This window comes from Lissotriton vulgaris, chromosome 4_1 (genome assembly GCF_964263255.1).
Source record: "Lissotriton vulgaris chromosome 4_1, aLisVul1.2, whole genome shotgun sequence".
Taxonomy (NCBI): Eukaryota; Metazoa; Chordata; class Amphibia; order Caudata; family Salamandridae; genus Lissotriton; species Lissotriton vulgaris.
In genome coordinates, this window is record NC_141691.1 from 1,580,438,599 (window position 1) to 1,580,462,558 (window position 23,960).

Consider the following 23,960-nt stretch of genomic DNA (forward strand, 5'->3'; position numbering starts at 1 on the left):
ACAGATGGTCACATTGGTGTCTAGAATGAGGTTTGGATCCTGTGTGGGGCAGAAGTAGTATTTATACTAAATTTACTTTCGGAGTTAGAATGGGCGAGGTTGGCCTATTTATATGGCTTCAGGTCAGCCATTTTGGCAGGCCACACAATGCTCAATGGGGTACCGGCGGGGGAGCATCCAATGGTCTGTAGACTACTAAGGGGAGCTTAAATGCCTGGTGGATTCCCAGGATTATGCAGGTAGTGGGCATAGATACATCTTTGGGGCAGATTCAAAGAAAGGGACTACAGCCTCTAATGAGTTACCTCGGGGGGGGGGGGAGGGGGGGGGGGGAGTCAATCAGAAGAAAATCAACGCAGTGGACTTGTACTCAGATTCTACAGTTAAGAAGTTTTATTTCAAACTAGTGATGCGGGCTGCTTCACTGGCCATTAGTACACTAACATGCATTTTTTGACCCTATGGTCTGGACTTAAGATCAAACATTTTAGCTTCTGGGAAGGAAAGTTTCAATTCTATCTACAAGGAGGGGAGTATTATCCCACGCAATAGGTGTGGAGGTTTCCTACCTTCTATCCAGAAGCAAGGCTATCAACGTATGGCATAAGTATTAAGTGCATATATGCAAGGTTATGAGATAGGCATTGATGTCAATAATTATACTATGCCATAAAGTATTGGAGACAGAGGGATTACACCTGTTTGCCTTTTGTAGGGTCAGAACGGAAATACACATGGATAAACAGGGGGGAGGGAGTAGAGAGAGACAGAGAGAGCTTTCTCCCTGGGGTTTGTTTTATGGGCAACAAAAGAATCAGATTTGCTGCATAGTGTTCAAGTTCTATTGGAGTCCCTGGACTTGTAGGCCATACTAGTATGTCATAAATATTAGCCATATTGGGCAGCTGAGCAAATAAAGTTTCAGTATCCTTAATAGAATTTAAACTTTCCTTCACAATGGCTAATAAATGTATATTTCATTGGAGTAAGTTTTCAAACCTTGTTGGGATTTGAATATAACCAAACCTTATGAGCCAAGTTCTTATGATAGAATAATGTTAGATTTTTTTTATAGGCCCTTTTTTGAAAGAGATCTTAAGTATTTACATAATAATTCCCCTTCAACAATTCTTTTGGACTAAATCAATACACCATCTCTTAATTTAAATAAGCAGAATTCTGACTATCAAAGTGCTTCTCTTAAAGTATTGATATTCAGTCACCAATTATAAGTACGACTTAATATCAGTAACAGTAAATTGGTTATAGAAACATGGGAGACCCACCTATTTTAAGCAAAGGCCAATCCTTTTTATGACTAAACATGTTGTTAATATAGATGCAACTTAATGAAATCTCAGCATAAAGTCAAGGCAAGCTGCGTTTGATCAAACTAGTGACACAAATGTAGTAATGGACTGGAATTCACAAACATAAGGGTCAGAGTGAAACAGAAAAAACTGGAAAAAGTAGTCAACATTATCCAGGGTAAAATAAAATAATGTAAGAGAAAAAAAGAACGATTCCAATGTACATTGCTTACCCAACATACGAATGTACAATGCAGTTTGATCCGAGCTGTCATATGAAATTGCCCCTCGTCTCTGAAAGAATTAAATAAGAAACCATTAGAACCCTAAACTTGAAGAATGTATTCAATGCACAGAATCTTCCATTTGATAGCGTACAACAAAAAAATAGATTACATTGACATAATGTTTATGCAGAAATATTAACTTAAGACTACATTATTGCTCCATAAATGAACATTCAAATACTACATTCACCACTCTGCATAAGACTTTGAACTATTTACCATCGCTCACACAGATTTGTTTCAAGAGGTAGGTTTTCATGAGTGTTTGCATCCAGGGCTCTGTGGAGCCCACAACTCAAACTTGGTGGGTAATAAGATTATGCAAAATCATTCTAGACCAAGTGTATTTCAATTGTTTTACCATATGTATTCCACCCGGTTAAGCCTTTGTTCATTCATATGATGCTGCTAAATGGTGAAACTTTACCCATCAAACTTCACTTTTTGTACCACACTTCATAATTACATGGTTTCCAAAATCAACATTGAAGGATGGATGGGTCAGTATAGGTAGACTAGGTATGTCAGTATTTGGCCCAGATATCAGGAACTCTTCACCTGTGCCATCTCTTCAACCACTTACTTCTCAGAACGAGCTGTTTTGCTGTGTCTTCTCTGCCTCTGATTTCCTTTAGATTTTAATCTGGTCTTAGTATAAAGAAGTATGCAAGCACATGTGTCATTCAAGTGACAAAAATCCATAAAGCGTGCCTTCGTAGTGACTCCACTACTGTTAGTCTTTGGGTTGTTTCCTCTTACCTATGTATGTAATAGGAGGAAGGCTGCAACATAATGGCAGGATTATAAACTGCTTGTAAATCTGAAGTTTTTCCAAGAAGGTACTGTACACATTCCCTTCCGTGTCTTTATTTATTTATTTATTTATTTATTGACATTTGTAGAGCGCGGCGAATACCCGTGGGCGTCTCGGCGCTAGTTAAGGGATGGATCAGCAACTGGGGTAAAGAAGATATACAAGGCTATTGGTCAAATAACCACGTCTTTAGCTGTTTGCGGAATGTGAACAGGGAGGGACTTGCTCGGATATGTGCAGGAAGGGTGTTCCAGAGTCTAGGGGCGGCAACCAGGAAACGCCTGTCGCCCCAGGTGACTGTTCTAGTGCAAGGCACAGCCAAGAAGTTCTGAATAGAGGAACGAAGAGATCGGGTTGGGACATGATGGAGAAGATTCTGTTTGAGAAAGTGGGGACCTTGATTATTGAGTGACTTGTAAACAATACACAGCGATTTGAATTTGATACGGCTGCGTATCGGGAGCCAATGGAGATCCCTAATGATGTTTGTAACTGGTGCGAACTTGGGGATCCCAGCCAGCATTCGTGCGGCTGCATTTTGGATTGACTGCATCTTATTTGTCACTCGGACTTGGGCATTTAAGAATAGAGCGTTACAATAGTCCAAGGAGGACAGGACTAGTGAGCTGACCAGTGTTTTCCCGGCCGTGTTCGGTAGGAAAGGTAGTATTTTCCTAATCATTCTCAATTTCATATGAGCTGAAGCCGCAGTTTTATTCGCATGTGCCATAAAATTGAGGCCAGCATCGAAGATGACGCCTAGATTTCTCACTCTGCTAGCTGGACTGGGCGGGGGACCGAAAGATGGTGGCCACCAGACAGGTGACCAGCCCGGGGAGAGGTGACCGAAGATGACCACTTCAGTTTTCTTTAGGTGGTCACAAGCATGTTACCTCTGGTAAGGCTCTTTTTGGTGGATTCTCTCACTGACTATTTCTCATTCCTTGAATCCTCCTATGCACCAGACTGGATCTGGAATCTTTTGCCTTAGCTTCACATGTTGATCAATGTCAGAGTCAGCTCCCTCCCCTACACCCTTACCACTGCATTGATTCTAGATGCAAAAAGAGAGCTGCATATAGCTGTGCAAACCGTTCACAGATTTATGGGACCTCTGACGTGGAGCAACTGACAACCGAGGATGTACTGTGTATACTTAGGTTGGGAACTTAGCATGGAGAGGCCACTTCACTGCTTGCTGCATTGCGACAAGGAGGCAGTGTTCATCAGTATCTGGATTGACCTGACTGACAGAAGGCAGAAAAGTCTTATGGGCCAGTCATGTGGCATGCAGCTCCGAAAGATTTTTTTGATGCCACTACTCTATCGGAGACCAGAGTCCTCAGATCTCCATATCATCACTCTGTACCTTTTTGCCCCATTTCCCTATACTCAAGCATCAATTAGGATGCACAGCAAGATGGCCGCACTGTAGTGCCGCTCCGCCGGCCGTCCCATCTATCCTTTATTTATCCTGTTCATTAACTGGCATCCACACCCCAAACTGTGAGGCGGCATTACTTGCACCCCTGTGGTGCAGCACGAAGATGGGAAACTGGACCGGACGAGGTATAGAAGTTACTTCTGGCCACCTGACTGGACATTGGAGCGTTGGGCCCCTGCTAAAATGGCGGTGCCGGAATCAAAGTAAGCAGTAACTTCGGCTTATCCGGAGATTTATTCGCCGCACGGATTTATTTACGTATCAGACTGTGTTTCACATAATTGCTGCAACACTAAGCTGGGAAACGGGACCAGACTAGGTATGCAAGCTACTTCTGGCCACCGACAGGACCTTGAAGTGCTGGGCCCCTGCTAAAATGGCAGCGCAGGAATAAAAGTAAGCAGTAACATCGGGGCATCCAGGGATTTACTCGCCGCACGGATTTACATATCGGACCGCGTTTCACGTAATTGCTGCGGCAGTGGAGTTTGCAAAAGCTTGTGTAGCATAGGCGAGATGTGTGCCCGACTGAGCAGAGACTGAATATTGCTGATAGCTCATCGGCGCGGGCGCGCACTACGGCCTACCTCAGAGGCTCCGACATGGTGTGGCGGCTAAGTAAGCTTGGGTGCTACTAATTGATTACAGTGCCTATGCATGAGACATTCTTTGTTTGTGCCACAACAGCCACCGGTGTTTAACTCCTGTTTGATGCCATCTGTGGCGTTTGCTGGTCTTTCCTTTGGAGTATTGAACATATGTGTTGAGCGCCTGACGCGTTCAAATTATAATTGGCTCACTGGTCGCTGTTTGCCATTCGCCCCTTGAGAGTACAGCACAACGTGGGGTTTTACTGTTATAAGCGTGGTTAGGTCACTGCAATCCTCTAAAATGGGCAAGCCAGACAAGAATCAGCCACGACTCAATTTTGAATTGCGCAAAAATAGGAAAGCAGGGCAATCTGTGGCTTCAGACTGAGCTCGATGCTGCTAGTGAACCACCAACTGCACTGGAAAAAACACATACATGTTGTAAATAAACGGCGATTGGGTTAAGCATTAGCAGAAGACATGCTGTGTTTGACCATTATCGTAGCAAACATACCGACTCCATTTTGCATCTGTAGCGGCCATTTTGTATGCCATACATCGCCATGTGCTTTGTCCTACCTCCTTGTTAACTGCGCCTGAAGTCTGCTCGGCAACAGACTATATTTAGCATCCCCAGCTTCTAGCATGTCCAGACATGCTCAGTAGGGTCTACGGCCGTTCCTAATTAGTTCCAGATAGGAATGCGTTTACTAGTTTCCGAAGACTGTTAACTCCGCCCACTTATTGATTGTGCCTTCCAATATGTCCTTGTATGGTCATGAAACTGCTCGTGTTCTGTACCGCCTTCTTTTGAGCCCCCTCATTGTGTATAAAAGGGGCCATGTGCTTTAGTTCGGTGTGCTACTCTATACAATACTGAAGTGTGCTGTGTGGACTTTAGTACCACCTTTAAAGGTTTAATAAACTTTGCTTTTGTATTTTCCAGTTTCATTGCCAACTTCTTCCTATGGTCTGAAGACTCCGTGCAGAGAAGGGCGAACCCCTTGCACTAAGTAGGCCTAGCTGAGGTTTGCTTACAACAAATTGGCACCCTACACGTGGGGCTCATCGGCGACTCGGATGCCCGAAGGAGTGGTCGTGACGAAGGATTGGAATCTCGCTGCGGACGCGATCGCATGACAGAAGAGACCCGAGTCTTGGCATCCAAGGAGTTTTTTCCTTTCTTTCCGATCTGACCATCCAGGTGGTGACGGTCCTCGAATGAGATCTCTTCTGTTGGCTTGCCGTGCAGTGGCCGTTTGGTCGAATTTAGAACTTGGCAGTTGGAATCTGGACGCCCTGTGATTGGTAAGAACCGTTGTACGGTACTTGCTGTGGGTTTTGGAAGCCTAGGATTGGCAAAGCAGTTTTAGGATACGCTTTCTGTGGCAATTTTGGTTTGGTATGACTAGTCAATGATGTGTATGTGTAAGTAAAATATATGCGTTGCAATACATATAGGCAGGTAATGAGGAGATTTCTCTACAATGCGATTTTGATATGAACAGCACAACGTATTACAGATACCTTAAGTACTACTTTGATTATAATACTGCATATTTTGCACTATTTTTGGCATGCCTGCTCTTAGCGCACTTTGTAGGATGTGCTGCTTTTGTGGAAATAACCGGTTAAGTCTTGAGGAATCGCAGCCGGCTCCCCCAGAGGGGATGCCTCAAAGTTATGTACCTAAAGTATGGTCTTTCTGCTATAATGTACAGCACATTGTGGAGGAAATACACGCAAAAGGATCCTGAGTTTTGTTGGCCAAAGTATGGGTCGTTTGATATGCAAATGATTGAGTATGTGGAACAGTGTATGTTTGAGCGAAAATCTAGACAAGATATGTTTGAGTGTGTACGAATGTGGGTGAAAGAAGTACATGAGCGTGAGAAACGTGAGCAAGTGCTGATTGAAAAAGAGCAACAGAAGAATGTGTATGAAAAAGCACAAGAACTAAGAAAGAAGGAGGCGAAAGAATTGGAAGAGAGACAGGAGAAGGAGCGCAGATTACAGATATCTGGCCAATATGCTGGTCGACAAACTCTTTATCCTGTCCTTAATAAACCGCAAGATGATTTTTCCTTGTTAGATCGTCCTCCACCTCCGTATGCCGTTCCGTCCGCTCCATCTGGCGAAGATGAGGATTCTGGTGCGGATAAAACGAAACCTGATACCCGCTCAATGATGTCGGCCGACCGCGCGGCCGAACTTAGAAAGACTGCCTGTCAAGCACTTCAGGATACTGTCACTGTTTCTAGTATCTTAAATACTTTAAAAAGGATGGCAAGAGAGAAAGCAATTATATTTTACTGAGCATTTTGCAGAAGAAGTTGTTGAAATGTTCCGAAAAGTTTCTGACCTTCTCGAACCGGATGATGTGGCAACCGATTGTAAGCAACTGCGTAAATGTCTTTTTACTCTTCCCCAGGTGACTGATATGATCAGGTGGCTGTTTAAACTTCGAACTGATGTGCTTAGTCTAGTCTACGGGAGGAGAAACTGAAAGCTAAAGCAGATGGACGGACGGGATTGGTCGACAGGAAACAATCATCTATTTTTTAAACAGATAAGACCGCGATAGTGCATGCAAAGCCTATGCGAGAGGCCACGCCTTTATATGTTCCTCCTAAAGGAATGGGTACAAGTGACGATACATTTTCTGTAGATGCTAAAGGTTACTTTATTGATAATTGGGTGTATACTCCCTGAAATAGGGCAGATGTTATGGCACTTAAAGCTGCATTGCCGGATCCGCTTAAAAATCCAGCTGCTTTCTATGAGGAAGTTGAGGGGGCCACAAATTCCTGTACCATGACATTAGCTGACATTGATTTATTCTTCGGGCTAATATTGTGGAGATCCGTGCGTAAAGTTGATGATCGCGCACCGTATGGGGCATTATGGAAGGAGATCGAGAGGGAAGATGAGGATAGGGAACCAGCGAAAAAGCCATGTCAGTTGATTTTAGATCTTCCCGGTGCAATATTAACTAAGTTGAAAACGATTATTCCCCCTAAAAAGATTGATTGGACTATCCTAGCATCTTGTAAGCAAAAGACAGATGAATCAGTTTCAGATTTCTTTACGCGTTTCGAGGAAGCTTTTCATGATTTTAGTGGTCAGTCGCTAACAGACGATACGGGCCGACATATGTTCGTAGATAAGTATGTTACAAATCTATTACCAGGAGTGGCTAGCCGCTTGAAAGCTAGTGAAAGCTCTTGGACTACCGCTTCTCCGGCATCCGTCCGGACGATGGCTCAGTATTACGAGCATCAGGAATTAGAAGTGAAAGGTAGCGACGATAAAAAGTCTAAAGAATTAAAAACAAAGGTTATGTTATCTCAGGTTTATGGTCCACCTCCTAGAGGTAACGATAGAGGCAGACAAGGATTTTATAGTTCCTCTTACACCAGTTTGAATTTGGCCGTTGATCAATGCGCGTATGGTAAAAAGAAATTTGGCCATTGGGCAGATGAGTGTCAGTTGCGCTCACAGCGCTATGTCCGTGGCTCAATGAGAAATCGCGCGGGAAATTTAGGACCCAGAGGCGCTATGAACGATCGTGCTAGGTTTGATTCTAATGTGCGGGAACAAAATGGGTTCAACACTTTGATAGGTGCAGCCAATACCAGATGTCGGATTATGTGCAGCCTGATTTGAATGATTCACAAAAGGGGGAGGTGATGAACAGAGTGTCTGAATTAAGCAGACCACTCTTACCCAGTCCAAAGATCAGGGCTTAATCCATCACCGTTTTTTAGCTCACTGCACCATCCCAGCTCAGAACTTGGCTATATGCAAATATATTAACTTGGTAGTTTAGTCTGCCCTGTTCCCATGATGCACTGGGCCAGGGACAGACTGATTTGCATATTGCCAGGTTCTGAGCTGGGATGGTGCAGTGAGATAAATAACGCTGATGGATCAAGCCCTGATCTTTGGACTGGGTAAGAGTGGTCTGCTTAATTCAGACACTCTGTTCATCACCACCCCCTTTTCTGAATCGTTTTTGGCCACTATAGGTGTGGCAGGGTATACTCAGACATGAGTACCTTTCTCACTGCACCATCAGGATTCAAGCAAGCCGGGCCGAAGACGGCTGAAATGCCAGAAACCGGTCCCCGGTAGCTTGTCTCCTTTCTGGTGAAGAATTGGCTTGGTAGTTTAGTCTGCCCTGTTCCCATGATGCACTGGGCCAGGGACAGACTGATTTGCATATAGCCAGGTTCTGAGCTGGGATGGTGCAGTGAGATAAATAACGGTGATGGATCAAGCCCTGATCTTTGGACTGGGTAAGAGTGGTCTGCTTAATTCAGACACTCTGTTCATCACCACCCCCTTTTCTGAATCATTGATTTGAATGATTCTGCATAGGATTGCATAGGATGGGGTAAGGAATCAGCTGAAGTTCCAGTAGATCAGAGGGGTCCTTATGTTACAGCACATGTTTTGGGTTCTACTGATCAGTTTCTGGTTGATACAGGAGCTACTCATAGCGCTTTGTCTAAACAATTGGTTCCGAGGGCTCCCCTGTCTGGCTTAACGATTACATCGATAGGGTTCGATGGAACACCTTCCCTTAGCCCATTGTCACAACCACTTGCATTCCATGTCGATAAGTTTGCTGCTCCATGTCCGTTTTTGCTCTCCCCAAATACACCAGACAATATTGTGGGTCTTGATATGCTCAAGTATTTCAGAGCCACAATAAGATGTTCCCCTGAAGGAGTGCGTGTGATTTTGAATGATAATTACCCAGTAACAGACAAGAGTTTGCATTGTTCAAGAGGATACTTCATTAGCCTCCCTACCTAAAACTTTGTGGGCTACTTCAGGTACTGATGTGGGACAGATTGTTATTCCACCGGTGCACATTAGTGTAAAGGAGGGAGCTGTGTTGCCACGTTTGCCTCAATATCTAATTTCACAGGAGGGTGAGGAAGCACTCATACGAATTGTACAAGATCTTATTGAAGTTGGGGTTGCTGAAGAAGTTCCATTTAACATTTGTAACAGTCCGATCCTCCCAATTTTGAAGAAAGATACTGATACTAGGATTTATCGTTTTATAATTGACCTACGGGAAGTGAATAGGATAGTGGTGCCACAATATCCAGTGGTTTTTGACATCACAACACTTCTTAATTTAGTTCCACCTACTGCAACTACGTTCTCTGTATAGACTTGAAGAACGCCTTCTTTTCGATCCCTATTCATCCTGATAGCCGATATCTGTTCGGTTTCACTTTGAATAGTCTATCGTTCAGATTTTGTAGAGTTCCTCAAGGCTATACTGAGAGTCCTAGTATTTACAGCCAAGCACTGAAAAGACAGCTTGACTCTTTTGTTCCACCCGAGGGTGTGGCGCTCATACAGTATGTCGATATTTTGTTGTACAAAAGGGGGTGGTGATGGACGGAGCATCTGAATCAAACACTTTCACCCACTCAAAAGATCTGGGTTTAATCCATCACCGTTCTTTAGCTCACTCTGCCACCCGGGTTCAGACATGGCTATATGGCTATATGCAAATCAGACTGACCCTGTGCCTCATGGGAACAGTCCAGCCCGATCTGCCAAGCCATGTCTTCCCTGGACCGGAAACAAGCTTCTGAGGACTGGTTTCTGGCATTCCAGCCGTCTTCAGCCCGGCTTGCTTGAATCCAGTGGCAAAGTGAGCAAGGGACTCACATCTGAGCATACCCTGCCAGACTTATGGCGGCCAAAAGCGGTACAAAAGGGGGTGGTGATGGACGGATTATCTGAATCAATCAAACACTCACACCCACTCAAAAGCTTGTTTCCGGTCCGGGGAAGACATGGCTTGGCAGTTCGGGCTGGACTGTTCCCATGAGGCACAGGGTCAGACTGATTTGCATATAGCCATCGACCGGACAATATTTCAACGCCATATATCTTCACCAACACAAGAGACTCAGTCAATGCTGAACATTTTGTTATTTCTGTTACTCAAACACAAGCAGAACTATGTGTACAGAGCATTGGACATATCCCTGTTGGGATCAGCGACTGTATTACTGTTTTGAATATAGATGTGTTAAATAATAGTACCTTTTTAGCTTCGCACAACACCTATTTTGTGTGTGGGAATCGTGGATATTATCGATTGCCAGCTGGTTGGACAGGGATTTGTTACGTATCATTTTTGTTGCCCCCTGTGTTTCTGGCACCTCCATTGTATCATGTAAATTGATATAAGAGAACCTTGAATACTGATAACTTAGACCAAACGGACACTAGTCTACAACAATATATAGATTTTAATTTAGGATTGTTCTTTTTTGTGGGTGCTGCATTAAATAGCAGAAAAGTGCGACGATTAACTAGAGTTGTAGAAGCCGTTACAGATCAAACAGCTGCAGCTCTAGGAAACCTCACTGAAGAATTGCAAATTTCTAGAATTGTGGCTTTACAGAACCGAATGGTTCTGGACGTCATGCTAGCAGATCGAGGTGGTGCATGTCGCGTTATAGGTAGTAGTTGTTGCATGTTTATTCCAGATCACACACCATCAGTGTATAAAGCGATTAATAAACTTCATAAAATCGCTGCAGACCTCCATACAGATAATGGTACGCGGACTTTTACAGGGTGGCTTTGGACTCTAATTTCTGCCTGGGGCTGGAAAGTACTGACTGCTCTATGTATAATAATTGCAATAGTCTTCACTTGTTGTATATGTATCCAGTGTAGTCCGATGATATGTTCGATGTGTATTACTGCTTGCATACCGACCAAAATAAATGTTGCAGAAATCAAAATGCAGAATGATTTGAATAAAGAGATAGCTAGCATGATGGTCATTGATATGAGGTATGAGTATCTGGCCTATCCCAGAAAGTCGACTGTCTTCAGCTAATGCTGAAAGGGTAGACTGTTTTAAAATCAACGGCGATTGGGTTAAGCATTAACAGAAGACATGCTGTGTTTGACCATTATCGTAGCAAACGTACAGACTTCATTTTGCATTTGTAGCGGCCATTTTGTTTGCCATACATCGCAACGTGCTCATCATGTGCTTTGTCCTACCTCCTTGTTAACTGCGCCTGAAGTCTGCCCAGCAACAGGCTATATTTAGCATCTCCCGCTTCCAGCATGTCCAGACACGCTCAGGAGCGTCTACGGCCGTTACCAATTAGTTCCAGATAGGAATGTGTTTATTAGTTTCCGAAGACTGTTAACTCCGCCCACTTATCGATTGTGCCTTCCAATAGGTCCTTGTATGGTCATGAAACTGCTCTTGTGTTCTGTACCGCCTTCTTTTGAGCCCCCTCATTGTGTACAAAAGGGGCCATGTGCTTTAGTTCGGTGTGCTACTCTATACAATACTGAAGGGTGTTGTGTGGACTGTAGTACCACCTTTAAAGATTTAACAAACTTTGCTTTTGTATTTTCCAGTTTCATTGCCAACTTCTTCCTATGGTCTGAAGACTCCTTGCAGAGAAGGGCGAACCCCTTGCACTAAGTAGGCCTAGCTGAGGTTTGCTTACAACATACAGGCCAATCTGCAATCTATAGGCGGCAAAATTGAAGCTCTGAACGGTCGCATGGACGCTATATCTGCTAAATTAAACAGACAAGCGGTTCGCATAGGTGAAGTTTAACAGCGAATATCCACTACTAGGGAGAGGTGTGGCGCCGCGGACAGGGTGACTGACTCCGGAATCTGAGGATCACGGTTCGATCCCCGGAGCCGGCGGCAGATTAGCCCAGCACCATGTGACTCTGGGCAATAGCTTGCTTAATCTTCCCGGCGGCCCCCAGCGCCTAGAGACCCTAACGGGTGATGATTAGCGCTTTACAAATGTGGATTATTAATATTATTATTATTATTATTATTATTACGGAAGATGGACTGCAGCAGGTCACCTCAAAGGTCTTCGATATGGCAAAGGTCCTTGCTCTAATCCAAGCTAAGGACGAGGACCTGAAAGCGCGCTCAAGAAGCAAGAATGTGCGCATTTTAGGGCTGCCAGAGTCCACAAACGTAGGCAGACTAGAGACCTGTGTAGAACAAATGCTACGTGAAATATGCGGTGCAGACAATCTATCCACTATGCTGGTGGTGGAGAGGGCCCACCGCTCACTTGCCTCTCGCCCACCTCCAGGCACTCCGCCCCAACCAATAATTGCACACCTGCTCAACAATAGAGACCGGGATCCGGTTCTATGTATTTCTAAACAAAAAGGCGCCATCTCCTACCAAGGCAACACCCTATCCTTCTACCCAGACTTCACAGCCAACGTTCAGGCAGCCTTTCATATCGCTTTGTTCGCCCTAAGTAGGCAGGGTATGCCCAGAGGTGGGTCCTTTGCTCACTTTGCCACTGGATTCAAGTTAGCCTGGCTGATGAGGGTTAGGAACCCGAAACGTTTCCTGTCCAGGGAAGACATGGCTTGGCAGTTCGGGCTGGACTGTTCCCATGAGGCACAGGGTCAAGGCTGACTTACATATGTACATGTCTGAACTGGCGTGGTGGAGTGAGCTAAAGAATGATGGATTAAACCCAGATCAGTTGACTGCGGGTGAGTGATTTGCTCAAGCGCTCCGTCCATCATTCCCTTTGGTATCACTTCGTAAGGAATTCCAAGCTGTGAAAACTCCTAGTCAACGAAAACATCCAAAACCCCATGCTGTATCTGGCCCACCTGCGCATTGAAATGGAAGACTAGGCCCGAATCTTTGACAGTCCCAAACGCGTCATGGAGTTTGCGAAGTCCCTCTGCCGAAAGAAGAAACCTCCACCGGATGAGTCTGATGACTACAACTAATTTAGAGGAGTCCAATGTACCACTTTCTCACGCGTACGTGACTGTTAACTCCGGTGAGCAGCTACACAACCGGTGGTGCACCAGGGATCTGGTAAGTGTGCCATTGTGCAGCTGATCAATTATTGTTTTATTTATCCAACTGCCTTGAATGTATCAATCAGAGGGATATATGGTTCATCACGTATAGTGTCTAGTATGCTGGATCAGTTGATATACCATTCTCAAGAAAGGGTATTTCTCACATACTATAATTCTAGCAGGGATTATATCATTGTGAAGCGGCCAGCTCCCTAGGCCAACAGGGAGTTACTGTGCCACAGTGTCCCCCAATGGGTATACCCCACCACGAGTTTGAATCAGTTCTTAATTGGGGGAGGGTTGTTAAGACTCGGGGCTTTGGCAAATTTGGGCTGCTAAGGTGGGAGGGGGTTCGTTGTATGTTTAAAGGCTAAATGTTTTTTGTGATTGCACTTACATGTTGGCCATGCTCTGTATTCACAATTGCAACCTTACATGCTTTGATTATGTACTCACTTCAGTTCTGGATTGTCCTTTTTACTGATGGTCGATAAATACAATTATTTAACTTGGAACGTTAGAGGGCTCAACACCCCCAATAAAATTCGCCAGGTTTTAACATACCTAGATAGACCCCAGGTACAGGTAGCCCTACTAGAAGAGACATCTCACTAAATACTCAAGTCAGGTTTGCGGCTAAATTGGTGGGCCACATGATAGCATCTATATATTATTCAGATGCCGGGGGGGGGGGGGGGGGGTATTATACTCTTTAAAAAAGGATTGCCTTTTACACCTATTAAGACGTACTTAGACGATGAAGGCCAATATCCCATGATTCATGGGAAACTAGGGATGTCATTGATCATGGTCATCAACATTTATGGTCCCATACTCTATGATCCGCAGGTCTTTATAACCATGCTTAATGTATTGCGCACCTGGCCTGATGCTGCCAATTTATTAGGGGGGATTTTAACACGCACTTGGACCCAGCTAAAGACAAATCGAACCCACAGGGAGCCCATGAAGTCTCTCAGTGTATAAGGGATGCGCTGTTGGAGCTAGGGCTGATGGATGCCTGGAGAGTGCGAAATGAAGACGCCAGATCTGGTACACATATCACACCAGCACACAATAGTTGGTCCAGATTAGATTACCGGCTCTTAAGTGAAGAACCCAATGGTTGGGTTACAGATATAGTTCATCTACCGCGCACCCTATCGGACCATAACCCGGTAAAACTTTCCTTGGGTATTCCCACCACTACACACAGGCCGTTTACTTGGCGCTTTTGAACTGAAGCGTTACTGGATGCGATTTAGGACGACAATACGGAAAGCAATAACAATATTTTGACATAAATGTTGGAATGGTTGAAACTGCCTCCTCTTTTTGTGGGAGGCTTTCAAGATTACAGTGCATGGGGTTTGTATAAGCAGCACCGCAGGCATATTACAGGACATACGGGGACAATTCTCTAAATTAGAGACCACACTGTCGGAATTAGAACAGGTTTACATGAGAGATCCCGATATGGACACTCTGGCACAAATCCATGAGCACGTGCTGGAATACAATGCACTGGCAGAATCTGAGGCCCGCTACTTGCTGCGTAGGCATGTCTCGAGGGCCTATAGGGAAGGAGGTCGGCCTGGTAGAAAACTGGCCAATCGACTTAAATTTAGGACAGAACATAAGCATATTGGCAAAATAGTGGACGCATATGGGGGGGAAACACTACATGACCCGCGGGTTAGTGGAGCAATTCAGATCCTGCTATAGGGGTTTATACCCGTCACGAGGGGACACAGACGAGGACGCTCTCAGGGTTTACCTATCCAATATTGCATGCGCATGGTTGGCAAATGGCCATCGCGAGTACCTGAGCCAACCAATTGACGAAACAGTCATTAAAGAGGTGATTTGCTCACTACCAAAAAAAGCCCCAGGACCGGACGGACACCCGGCCGAGTTCTATAAAGAATATGCGGACCTTCTAACACCTTACCTTTTAAAGGTATATACAGAAGCCCACAACACTGGCATGTTACTACCATCTTTGCCACAAGCTCTAATCATTACATTACTGAAAAAAGACAACAATCCAACACAATGTGACGCCTATCTCCCCTTGTCGCTCATCAACTTGGATGCTAAAATATTAGCTAAAATTTTGGCTACCAAACTCCAACCACTGATGTCCTGCCTGGTTCTGCCAGACCAATCCGGCTTCATTCCGGAGTGGTCTACTTCTCTCAACTGGAGAACTTTATTCACCATGTTCCACATTTTAAATCCTAATTTCCAAGCGGCCGTTGTCATGTTGGATGAGACTAAGGCATTTGACTCCATGAAATGGCGCTATATGTTTTTATCCTGCAGCACATGGGATGTCCATACATATTCATACGCTGGAAACAGTTGCTATACAGCGATCAGTCTGCGAGGGTCCGAGTGGGGGGTTCTACATCGGAGCTGATTAATATCCATAGAGGGACGCAACAGGGACGTACATACTCGCCGCTTTTATTTGCCATTATGTTGGAGCCTCTAGCTTGCCTAATTAGTCAGCGCCACAGGGACTCAGCTGTCAATTTTAACCATCACCCCGTCGGAATATCCCTATATGCGGACGTGGTGCACGTCATTCGTGAACCACATACATATTTGTCCCCTGTCCTACGTGAGTATATCCGCTTTGGTGTATTCTCAGGGCTCCTGATAAATTGGGAAAAGTCAGTAATTATCCCGTTGGCATCCAACACCGCACCTCCACAGATAGAATACCTGCTTATATGGTCCACTGACCCTATACGATATTTAGGAAAATGGGTCCATCGTGACACGGAGATTGTTATACGGGAGAATTACGGCACAGCTTGTGCTACCCTTGCAATTCAAGTTGACAGATGGGCAACTTTGCCACTCTCCCTAGCTGACCGTATCGCCATTATTAAAATGATTGTATTGCCGCGGTTCTTCTACTTGTTTAATAATATCCCAATTTGGTTATCGGCACACTTAATTCGCACTCTTCACTCCCATTTAAATAAACCCATATGGAATGGCAAACAAGCTCGAATAGGTTGGTACACATTTACCCTGGACTATGCACAAGAAGGGTTCTGTGCACCCGACTTCTTCCTTTACTATCTTTATGCACAGGCACAATATGCCTACTACTGGTACCACCCAACCTCTTTTACACCACACGTTGCAGTGGAGGACGGGGATACGCATCCAGTCCCATTAACCGCTATCCTTACACATACTCACAGGGGTATGCCCAAAACGGAGATAAACACAGCAGATACCACCATACCTGCTTGGCAATCTATAGGCAAACTGACGCGGAAACTCCAGTTTTAAGCTCCAGCCATGCCAATAGCACACCATGCATCACTTTCAGTCATGAAGGAAGCAGGACCAATTCGCTCGTTACAAGAGGTAGGATTCAGGCACATGCATGACATTTGCCTGGATGGGCACTCTCTCATGACGGAAGACATGCAATACATAACAAATCAAACACCCTTATTCCGTTTCACCATCCACCATTGAAACTTGCGCTTCAAAAGCATTATGAGACTTATCCAATGGAACCACCTATCTTGCAATCTTTACAATTTCTGCTGGTAGCACCGTCAAGACGGAGACTAGTGACTAAATTATATAAACTGGTCCGGCTGAAATTGTCCATCGTGAAGATCGCAGTTTGCGTCGCTGGAACACTGCATTAGACACCCGCGGACTTCATCAGAATGAGAACACATTTGTACATTAACAGGCAAAATGACCCCTAATGGCAACTTAAGGATAATTCATTTCAAATAAATACATCAGATCTAGTACACACCGTCAAAATTGTACAGAATAGGCCTACGGGACAAGAGTAATTGTAAGCGCTGTGGTGTACAGGATGAGGATTTCTGGCATGGCAGTGTAATCTTGTCTCACAATAATGGGAAGCCGTCATTAAAAGCTTGCAAATTATGTCCAACCATATTTTACAATGTACGCCAGTGGTGTGTTTGCTGTACTATGTACCTCAAATTAAGGGTACCATTGGGAAATTCCTGAGTCGCTTTATTACTAGCAAAGCGGCGGGTGGCGCTAACGTGGGAAAGTTCATTGGTCCCTCGCACTGATCACTGGTTGAAGGATATGGTGTATTGCAAAGAAACACTTTAAGTGTATGCTGAAGACCTTCCATCTTCATCTAAGCTCAAAGATATTTGGGAGCCATTACGACAGTATCTGCTAACGAAAGATCAAAGTGATGCCAGACCTGATGGTTCAAGTCTAAACTGTTGCAATGTGAAATTATGACTTTGAATTGTGTAATTGCTTAAGAGCCGTTTACTAGCAATGTAAATCCAGAATGTAGTATCAATCACATCTGTTTGTAATTGTTATGCTTGAAATCAATTAAAAAAAAAAAAACCTATGCGGAGAACTAAAAAAAAAAATGCATCAATTAGGATTATGGGATTACTGATTAAATATTCAAATAGCAACTGGGAGGAGCTGTTGAAACAAATTAAGGATCTCAATGTGGCAATTGACAAATACAGTAATAAGGAAATTGAACCTTAATTCAAAATGGCAATGAGAGCGAGACTTTGCAACTCAAGAGGACAGCATCAAACAAAAAAATATCAAATTCCAAAGGGATAGAAGAGATTATGAACTGGGCCAGATTGACACTTTTGCGAAGAAATTTGAAGACTTAGCGGATTTCAACAGGGTTAAGCAAGATAGTAGAGTTTATTTAAGTATGTATGTGTGTTCTGAGACTGACAGTGGAGGTACCAGCCTGTCTCCAAAAGCACAGACTACCATTTGAGGCATTCTGTTTTTTTTTACAACTGGACAGAAGGGTCTGACAGACCGAGGAGAGGCCCGAAAAGAAACCAAAAAAGCGGGGAAGGCGCAGCAGGGGGGCCAAGTGGCGAACATGAGAAGGAACATCAAAGAGAAATAATGGATCAAATAGCAAAATATATTTCAGCAATAGGAAGCTAACTTGATAACACATCTAAGTATATGGATATGTTTGGGATACCCCACACCGAATTTGCCAGGATACATCGTTTTTCCTTAGATGCATTTTTGGCATCACCTTTTAGGATGCTTAACCACTTGATGACTGATGTTCTCTTTACACCTGTATAGAACATAATGACTGTCTCAGAGAAGAAAGACACTACCTAAGATCACAAACCCTAAAGTATTTCAGATAAACTTATCAGTTGGAACAAACTAAATCTCCAGTTCACAGCTACTATCAGTAATACATCAATGGCAAGTAGACAGCGCAAATAGCTTCAGGACGGATGTCTACTTGCCATCAGATCAACAAAGTGCTCTGCTATCCAAATCAGCCAAAAGCCCTACTTTCTTGGGATCTTTCTCCTAGAGTTCCATTGACCCGTGGATCTCAACTGCATCTGGTTACCAGCTGCTAATTACTGAACCAGTGTTGCGGTAATGCCAGAGTACCTTTATATTATTCTTTGGTCCCGATGAAGTGCCACCAGACCTTATGCACCACACCAGCCCTACAGTATCATTACATCCAATTGGGGCCCATCTTTTTAGTTAGGCTAGTGCCCCTTGAGAATAAATAAAATAGTTAGGGCTGCCCTAGATCTGTTTTATCCTACACACTCACTGCACTACTTAAACCACACCCCGCACTCAGCCTATGGCTTCATCAACAAAAGGACTCCGCCAAAGAGCCCCTTCGCGGGTGCCCGTCGGGCATTGCAGCACTAGCCCGACAAGGAGCGGGCCCAATGATGAAGCATGACATCCTTCAGGGTGTGCGAGCACACTTTTTGGAAAAAAGCTTCTTTCTCTTCCCACCCTTAGGAACTGCAGACCCCGGTTTTCATTATAACCTTGGAGCATGTGTGCAGGACCTACTTAAAATATTGCTCCTGGTTCTTCTTGTTTAAGATCGACTGAATCAAAAACAACAGACAGGGCCTGTGGCAGAGGCCTCGAGGTGTGGGCCAGCCCCAGATCATAAGAGCAAGATGGGTTCAGACTGCACCAGAAATGACCCATTAACGAGATTCCGCCTGGAGCCTTCAACAGAATCCGTTGGGCCTGAAGGAGTGCCAGATGGAAATAGAACAGGCCTATATAACTGCAGCATGGATACTTTGAAGGACTATATGCTGTGGAATCAACAAAGCACCAAGAAACACTGGACCCACTGGCTCCAAGAACAACATTAGGTCAGAGGCAGAAGAAGCATCCAGTCACCTTCGAATGGCAGCTTAATGGTCTAACCCCAGAAATGGGAAAGGTGGCAAGATATTTAACAAGGTATGAACTTACATTTACACCTCGTATTGTCATTCGGCCACATCTTTGTTGTCCATGATGGCATTCAGGTTCATCCGGGAGTAATGGTCTTCGAATTGAGTCATGCTTGGCACCAAGGCACCAAAGGCAGACGTTGTAAAGATCTGTGACAGACATCTGCTTCTGGTATTCACAAAAGCTTAAAACCTGTAATCTTTATGGGAGAAATCCTTAGCACTCAAGTTAATGGAGCAAACCGTCAAGAACCAAAATTTGGTACGGGGCTCTGGATCCACATCGAAGAAAGCAAAAATAAAGTAAGAGGTTTGCACGCATGGGTGGTGCATACATGCAGATGTGCTGTCACACCTCTGGTCTTTTGGAATTGATGGCAAGGCTGACAACACTACCCGACACCAGGTGGGAGCTACTGCAGAAGTTCTGGATTCAATTTAGTACCAGATGGTTCCAGGGATAAGGAGCTCATTATCAATCAATCATTACATTTATAGAGCGCGCTACATACCAGTGAGGGTCTCAAGGTGCTAGGGGGGGAACCCTACTGGTCGAAGAGCCAGGTCTCGAGGAGTCTTCTGAAGGCCAGTAGGTCCGGAGTCTGTCATAGGTTGGTTGGGAGAGTGTTCCAGGTCTTGGCGGCGAGGTAGGAGAAGGTTCTTCCTCCGGCTGTGGTTTTCCGGATCCAAGGGACTGTGGCGAGGGCGAGGTTGGCTGAGCGGAGGCTTCGGGTGGGGGTGTGGAAGCTGAGTCGGTTGTTGAGGTAGGTGGGTCCGGTGTGGTGTAGTGGTTTGTGTGCGTGGATGAGGAGCTTGAAGGTGATCCTCTTGTTGAAGGGGAGCCAGTGCAGGTCTCTCAGGTGGGGTGTGATGTGGTTGCGGCGGGGGACGTTGATCATTCGAGCCGAGGCATTCTGGATTTGTTGTAGTCGTCTCAGGAGCTTGTTTCTAGAATGAGTAGAGGGCGTGCCCGTAGTCTAGTCTGCTGGTGATGAGGATCTGGGTGACTGTCTTTCTAGTGTAGGTGGGGATCCATTTGAAGATTCTGCGGAGTATTTGCAGGGGGTTGAAGCAGGACGCGGAGACTGCGTTGACTTGCCTGGTCATGGAGAGGGTGGAGTCGAGGATGACCCCCAGGTTGCGTGCGCGGTCTGTGGGTTCCGGGGCTGTGCCTAGCGATGTGGGCCACCAGGAGTCGTCCCAGGATGAGTGGGTGGGTCCGAGGATGAGGACCTCCGTTTTGTCTGAGTTCAGTTTAAGTCTGCTGTCCTTCATCCAGTCGGCTACGGCCTTCATTCCTCTGTGGAGGTTGGCTTTGCGGTGTGGGGATCTTCGGTGAGGGATATGATCAGCTGGGTGTCGTTGGCGTAGATGATATTGAGGTTATGTTGTTGTGCGACGTGGGGGAGTGGTGCCATGTAGATATTGAACAGCGTCGGGCTGAGGTTGGATCCCTGTGGGACGCCGCCGATGATCTCGGTGGATTTCGAGCGGAAGGGTGGGAGGCGGACGCTCTGGGTTCTGCCGGAGAGGAAGGATGTGGTCCAGGCCAGGGCCTTCTCTTGAATTCCGGCGTCACGGAGGCCTGCTGATAGGGTGCGGTGGCAGACGGTGTCAAAGGCTGCGGATAGGTCCAGGAGGATGAGGGCGGCTGTTTCTCCTTTGTCCATCAGTATCCTAAGGTCGTCAGTGGCGGCGATAAGGGTGGTCTCGGTGCTGTGGTTGCTGCGAAAACTGGATTGGGAGGGGTCCAGGATGTTATTATTGTCTTCGAGGTAGCCGGTTAGCTGTTTGTTGACTATCTTCTCTGTCACTTTTGCCGGGACGTATCCCTCATAATTTCCCTTTTTAAAATAAATAAAAAGTGTATTTATATTTGGCTTTTGAGTGCCAGTATTAGGAGGTTGCTAAACAGAACCTAAAGACTAAGCATAATGGAGTTCCTATCAAGAGGATCTTTCTGTACTTACTTATTCACTATTTCGCATTCTCAACCTAAGGGTAGAATTAATAGCAAAAGCTAATAAAAAGGAGAAAACAGCTGAGAGGAGGTCTGCCACTCTTTCACAAGGATGATGTCATCGGTGATGTAATGAGTGATGTCACTGACCATGTCATGAGTGATGTAATATGTGACATCAGCAGTGGATTGCGGTTGCACGAGTTATAGTTAGCTGAACCAACTATAACAGTGGAATTTCAAAGGTTTTGTATGAGTAAAATGTCCAGCTAACTATAACATGTGTGAAACCTATGGTTTTTTCAGTGATTTTGCAAGGTTTTTTAAATGCTAATTCCTAACTATAACGTGGCTGAAGACCACCAGTAGGTAATACACACACACACACACACACACACACACACACACACACACATATATATATACATACATATATATATATATATATACACATACATACATATATATATACACATACATACATATATATATATATACACATACATACATATATATATACACATACATACATATATATATACACATACATACATATATATATACACATACATACATATATATACACATACATACATATATATATACACATACATACATATATATATACACATACATACATATATATACACATACATACATATATATATACACATACATACATATATATATACACATACATACATATATATATACACATACATACATATATATATACACATACATACATATATATATACACATACATACATATATATACACATACATACATACATATATATACACATACATACAAGTAGAAGTAAAACTCGTCCCAGGAACTCCAACACTGCCACAATAGCACGCAGTTTTGAAAAGACGAAGAGAGGAACCCAGGAATGGTGCCAAACAAAGTGCGTATTTATTTCAGCTCAATTTTGCTCAGCATGCCCGCCATTACGCGTTTCGACAGTATCCACTGTCTTGATCACATGATGTGATCGCAAAGCCACAAGGGAATTTGTACACAGCATCAATGACACAAAAGGTGGACCAAGTTTAACCACCCACTTGTAAAAACAATGTTTTCAAGGGTTCAAAGAAACAAACAGGGGACTATACAAATAATTCATAGTTTTCCTGTTCTTGAATACAACCCACAGTAGGTAAATAAATGAAGTATATACATTGTGCAATATAGAGCAAATAAACAAATATATATATATATAAATAAATTCATAAATATATACATATAAATATATAAGTCATAAAAACAGTGTTAATTTCATTTTTCAAAGACCGTGTTTCATGACCCTTAAACATTAAGAATTCATCCCAAGTGGGAGTTTCCATTAAAGTGTCTGGTACTAAATGTAAACAATATGTGTTGTAAACAAACAATTTTAGCTGTAAATTCCTTTTCTGTGCCAAAGAGCAGCCATCATCGCAAAGTGCAAATTGAATAATAAAAGTGCTAAGTGCAAGTGAATTATTAATACAGAATTTGTAAAGGGAGGAGCCCCTCCCTTTTAAAATCAGAACACTGACTGATGTTAATACACAGCTCTAAACCATAATGCAAAATGATCTTAGAATCCATTATTTTGATGTACAGTGGCTCACATTTGTTGTGGAATATGTCATATTTATGATAGGCCGAATTAGCAAAAGATAAAGATTCAGGAATCATAAACAAGTATAAAGGTCCTCACTGGCGTTAAGACCTCCAGGAGTACGGCTGTTTAGTTCCAAGATATAGCGAGTCTCAAGGACCCTCAGTAATCCATCCCTATTCCCACCTCTTTTGAGGGGCAGAATACAATCAATGATATAGTAAGTGAGATGTTTAGGATCACTCTCATGAACATACATACATACATATACACACATATATATATATATATATATATATATATATATATATATATATATATATATATATATATATATATATATATATATATATATATATATATATATATATACACACACACATATATATATATTATGGGGTTCACAATAGGATGCTGCTATCCATGGTCCAAATGTGTTTGGAGCAGAATTTCTTTCTGTTCAACAATCAGATTTACCATCAAATTAGGGGTGTCGCCATGGGGGCCTGTTTCTCCCCTAGCTACGCATGTTTGCACATGGGGCTATGGGAGGAACAGGTCCTGGCGGGAGATCTGCTAGAAACCATGGAACAGCAGGTGGTCACCTATTTACGATACATTGATGACCTTTTCTTTGTATGGAAAGGGACGGAGGAATTAGCAAGAAAGTTTGTAGAAAGGCTGAATGTAAATAATTTGAATCTGCATTTTACATCTTGTATTGATGCAAAAAAAGTCTGTTTTCTGGATATGGAAATATATGTCAGTGAAAATCGTATGCAAACTAGGCTATACA

General features: G+C 43.8%; 1 protein-coding gene across 1 annotated transcript in view; it reads right to left on the reverse strand.

The window, feature by feature from the left end:
* PDE7A (phosphodiesterase 7A) overlaps nucleotides 1–23,960 on the reverse strand; it is a 1,213,253-nt gene that overhangs the window by 1,093,338 nt on the left and 95,955 nt on the right. Inside the window, exon 2 of the mRNA XM_086965809.1 lies at nucleotides 1,544–1,604. Coding sequence (XP_086821935.1) covers nucleotides 1,544–1,604 — 61 coding nt within the window. The remainder of the gene's footprint in view (nucleotides 1–1,543; nucleotides 1,605–23,960) is intronic.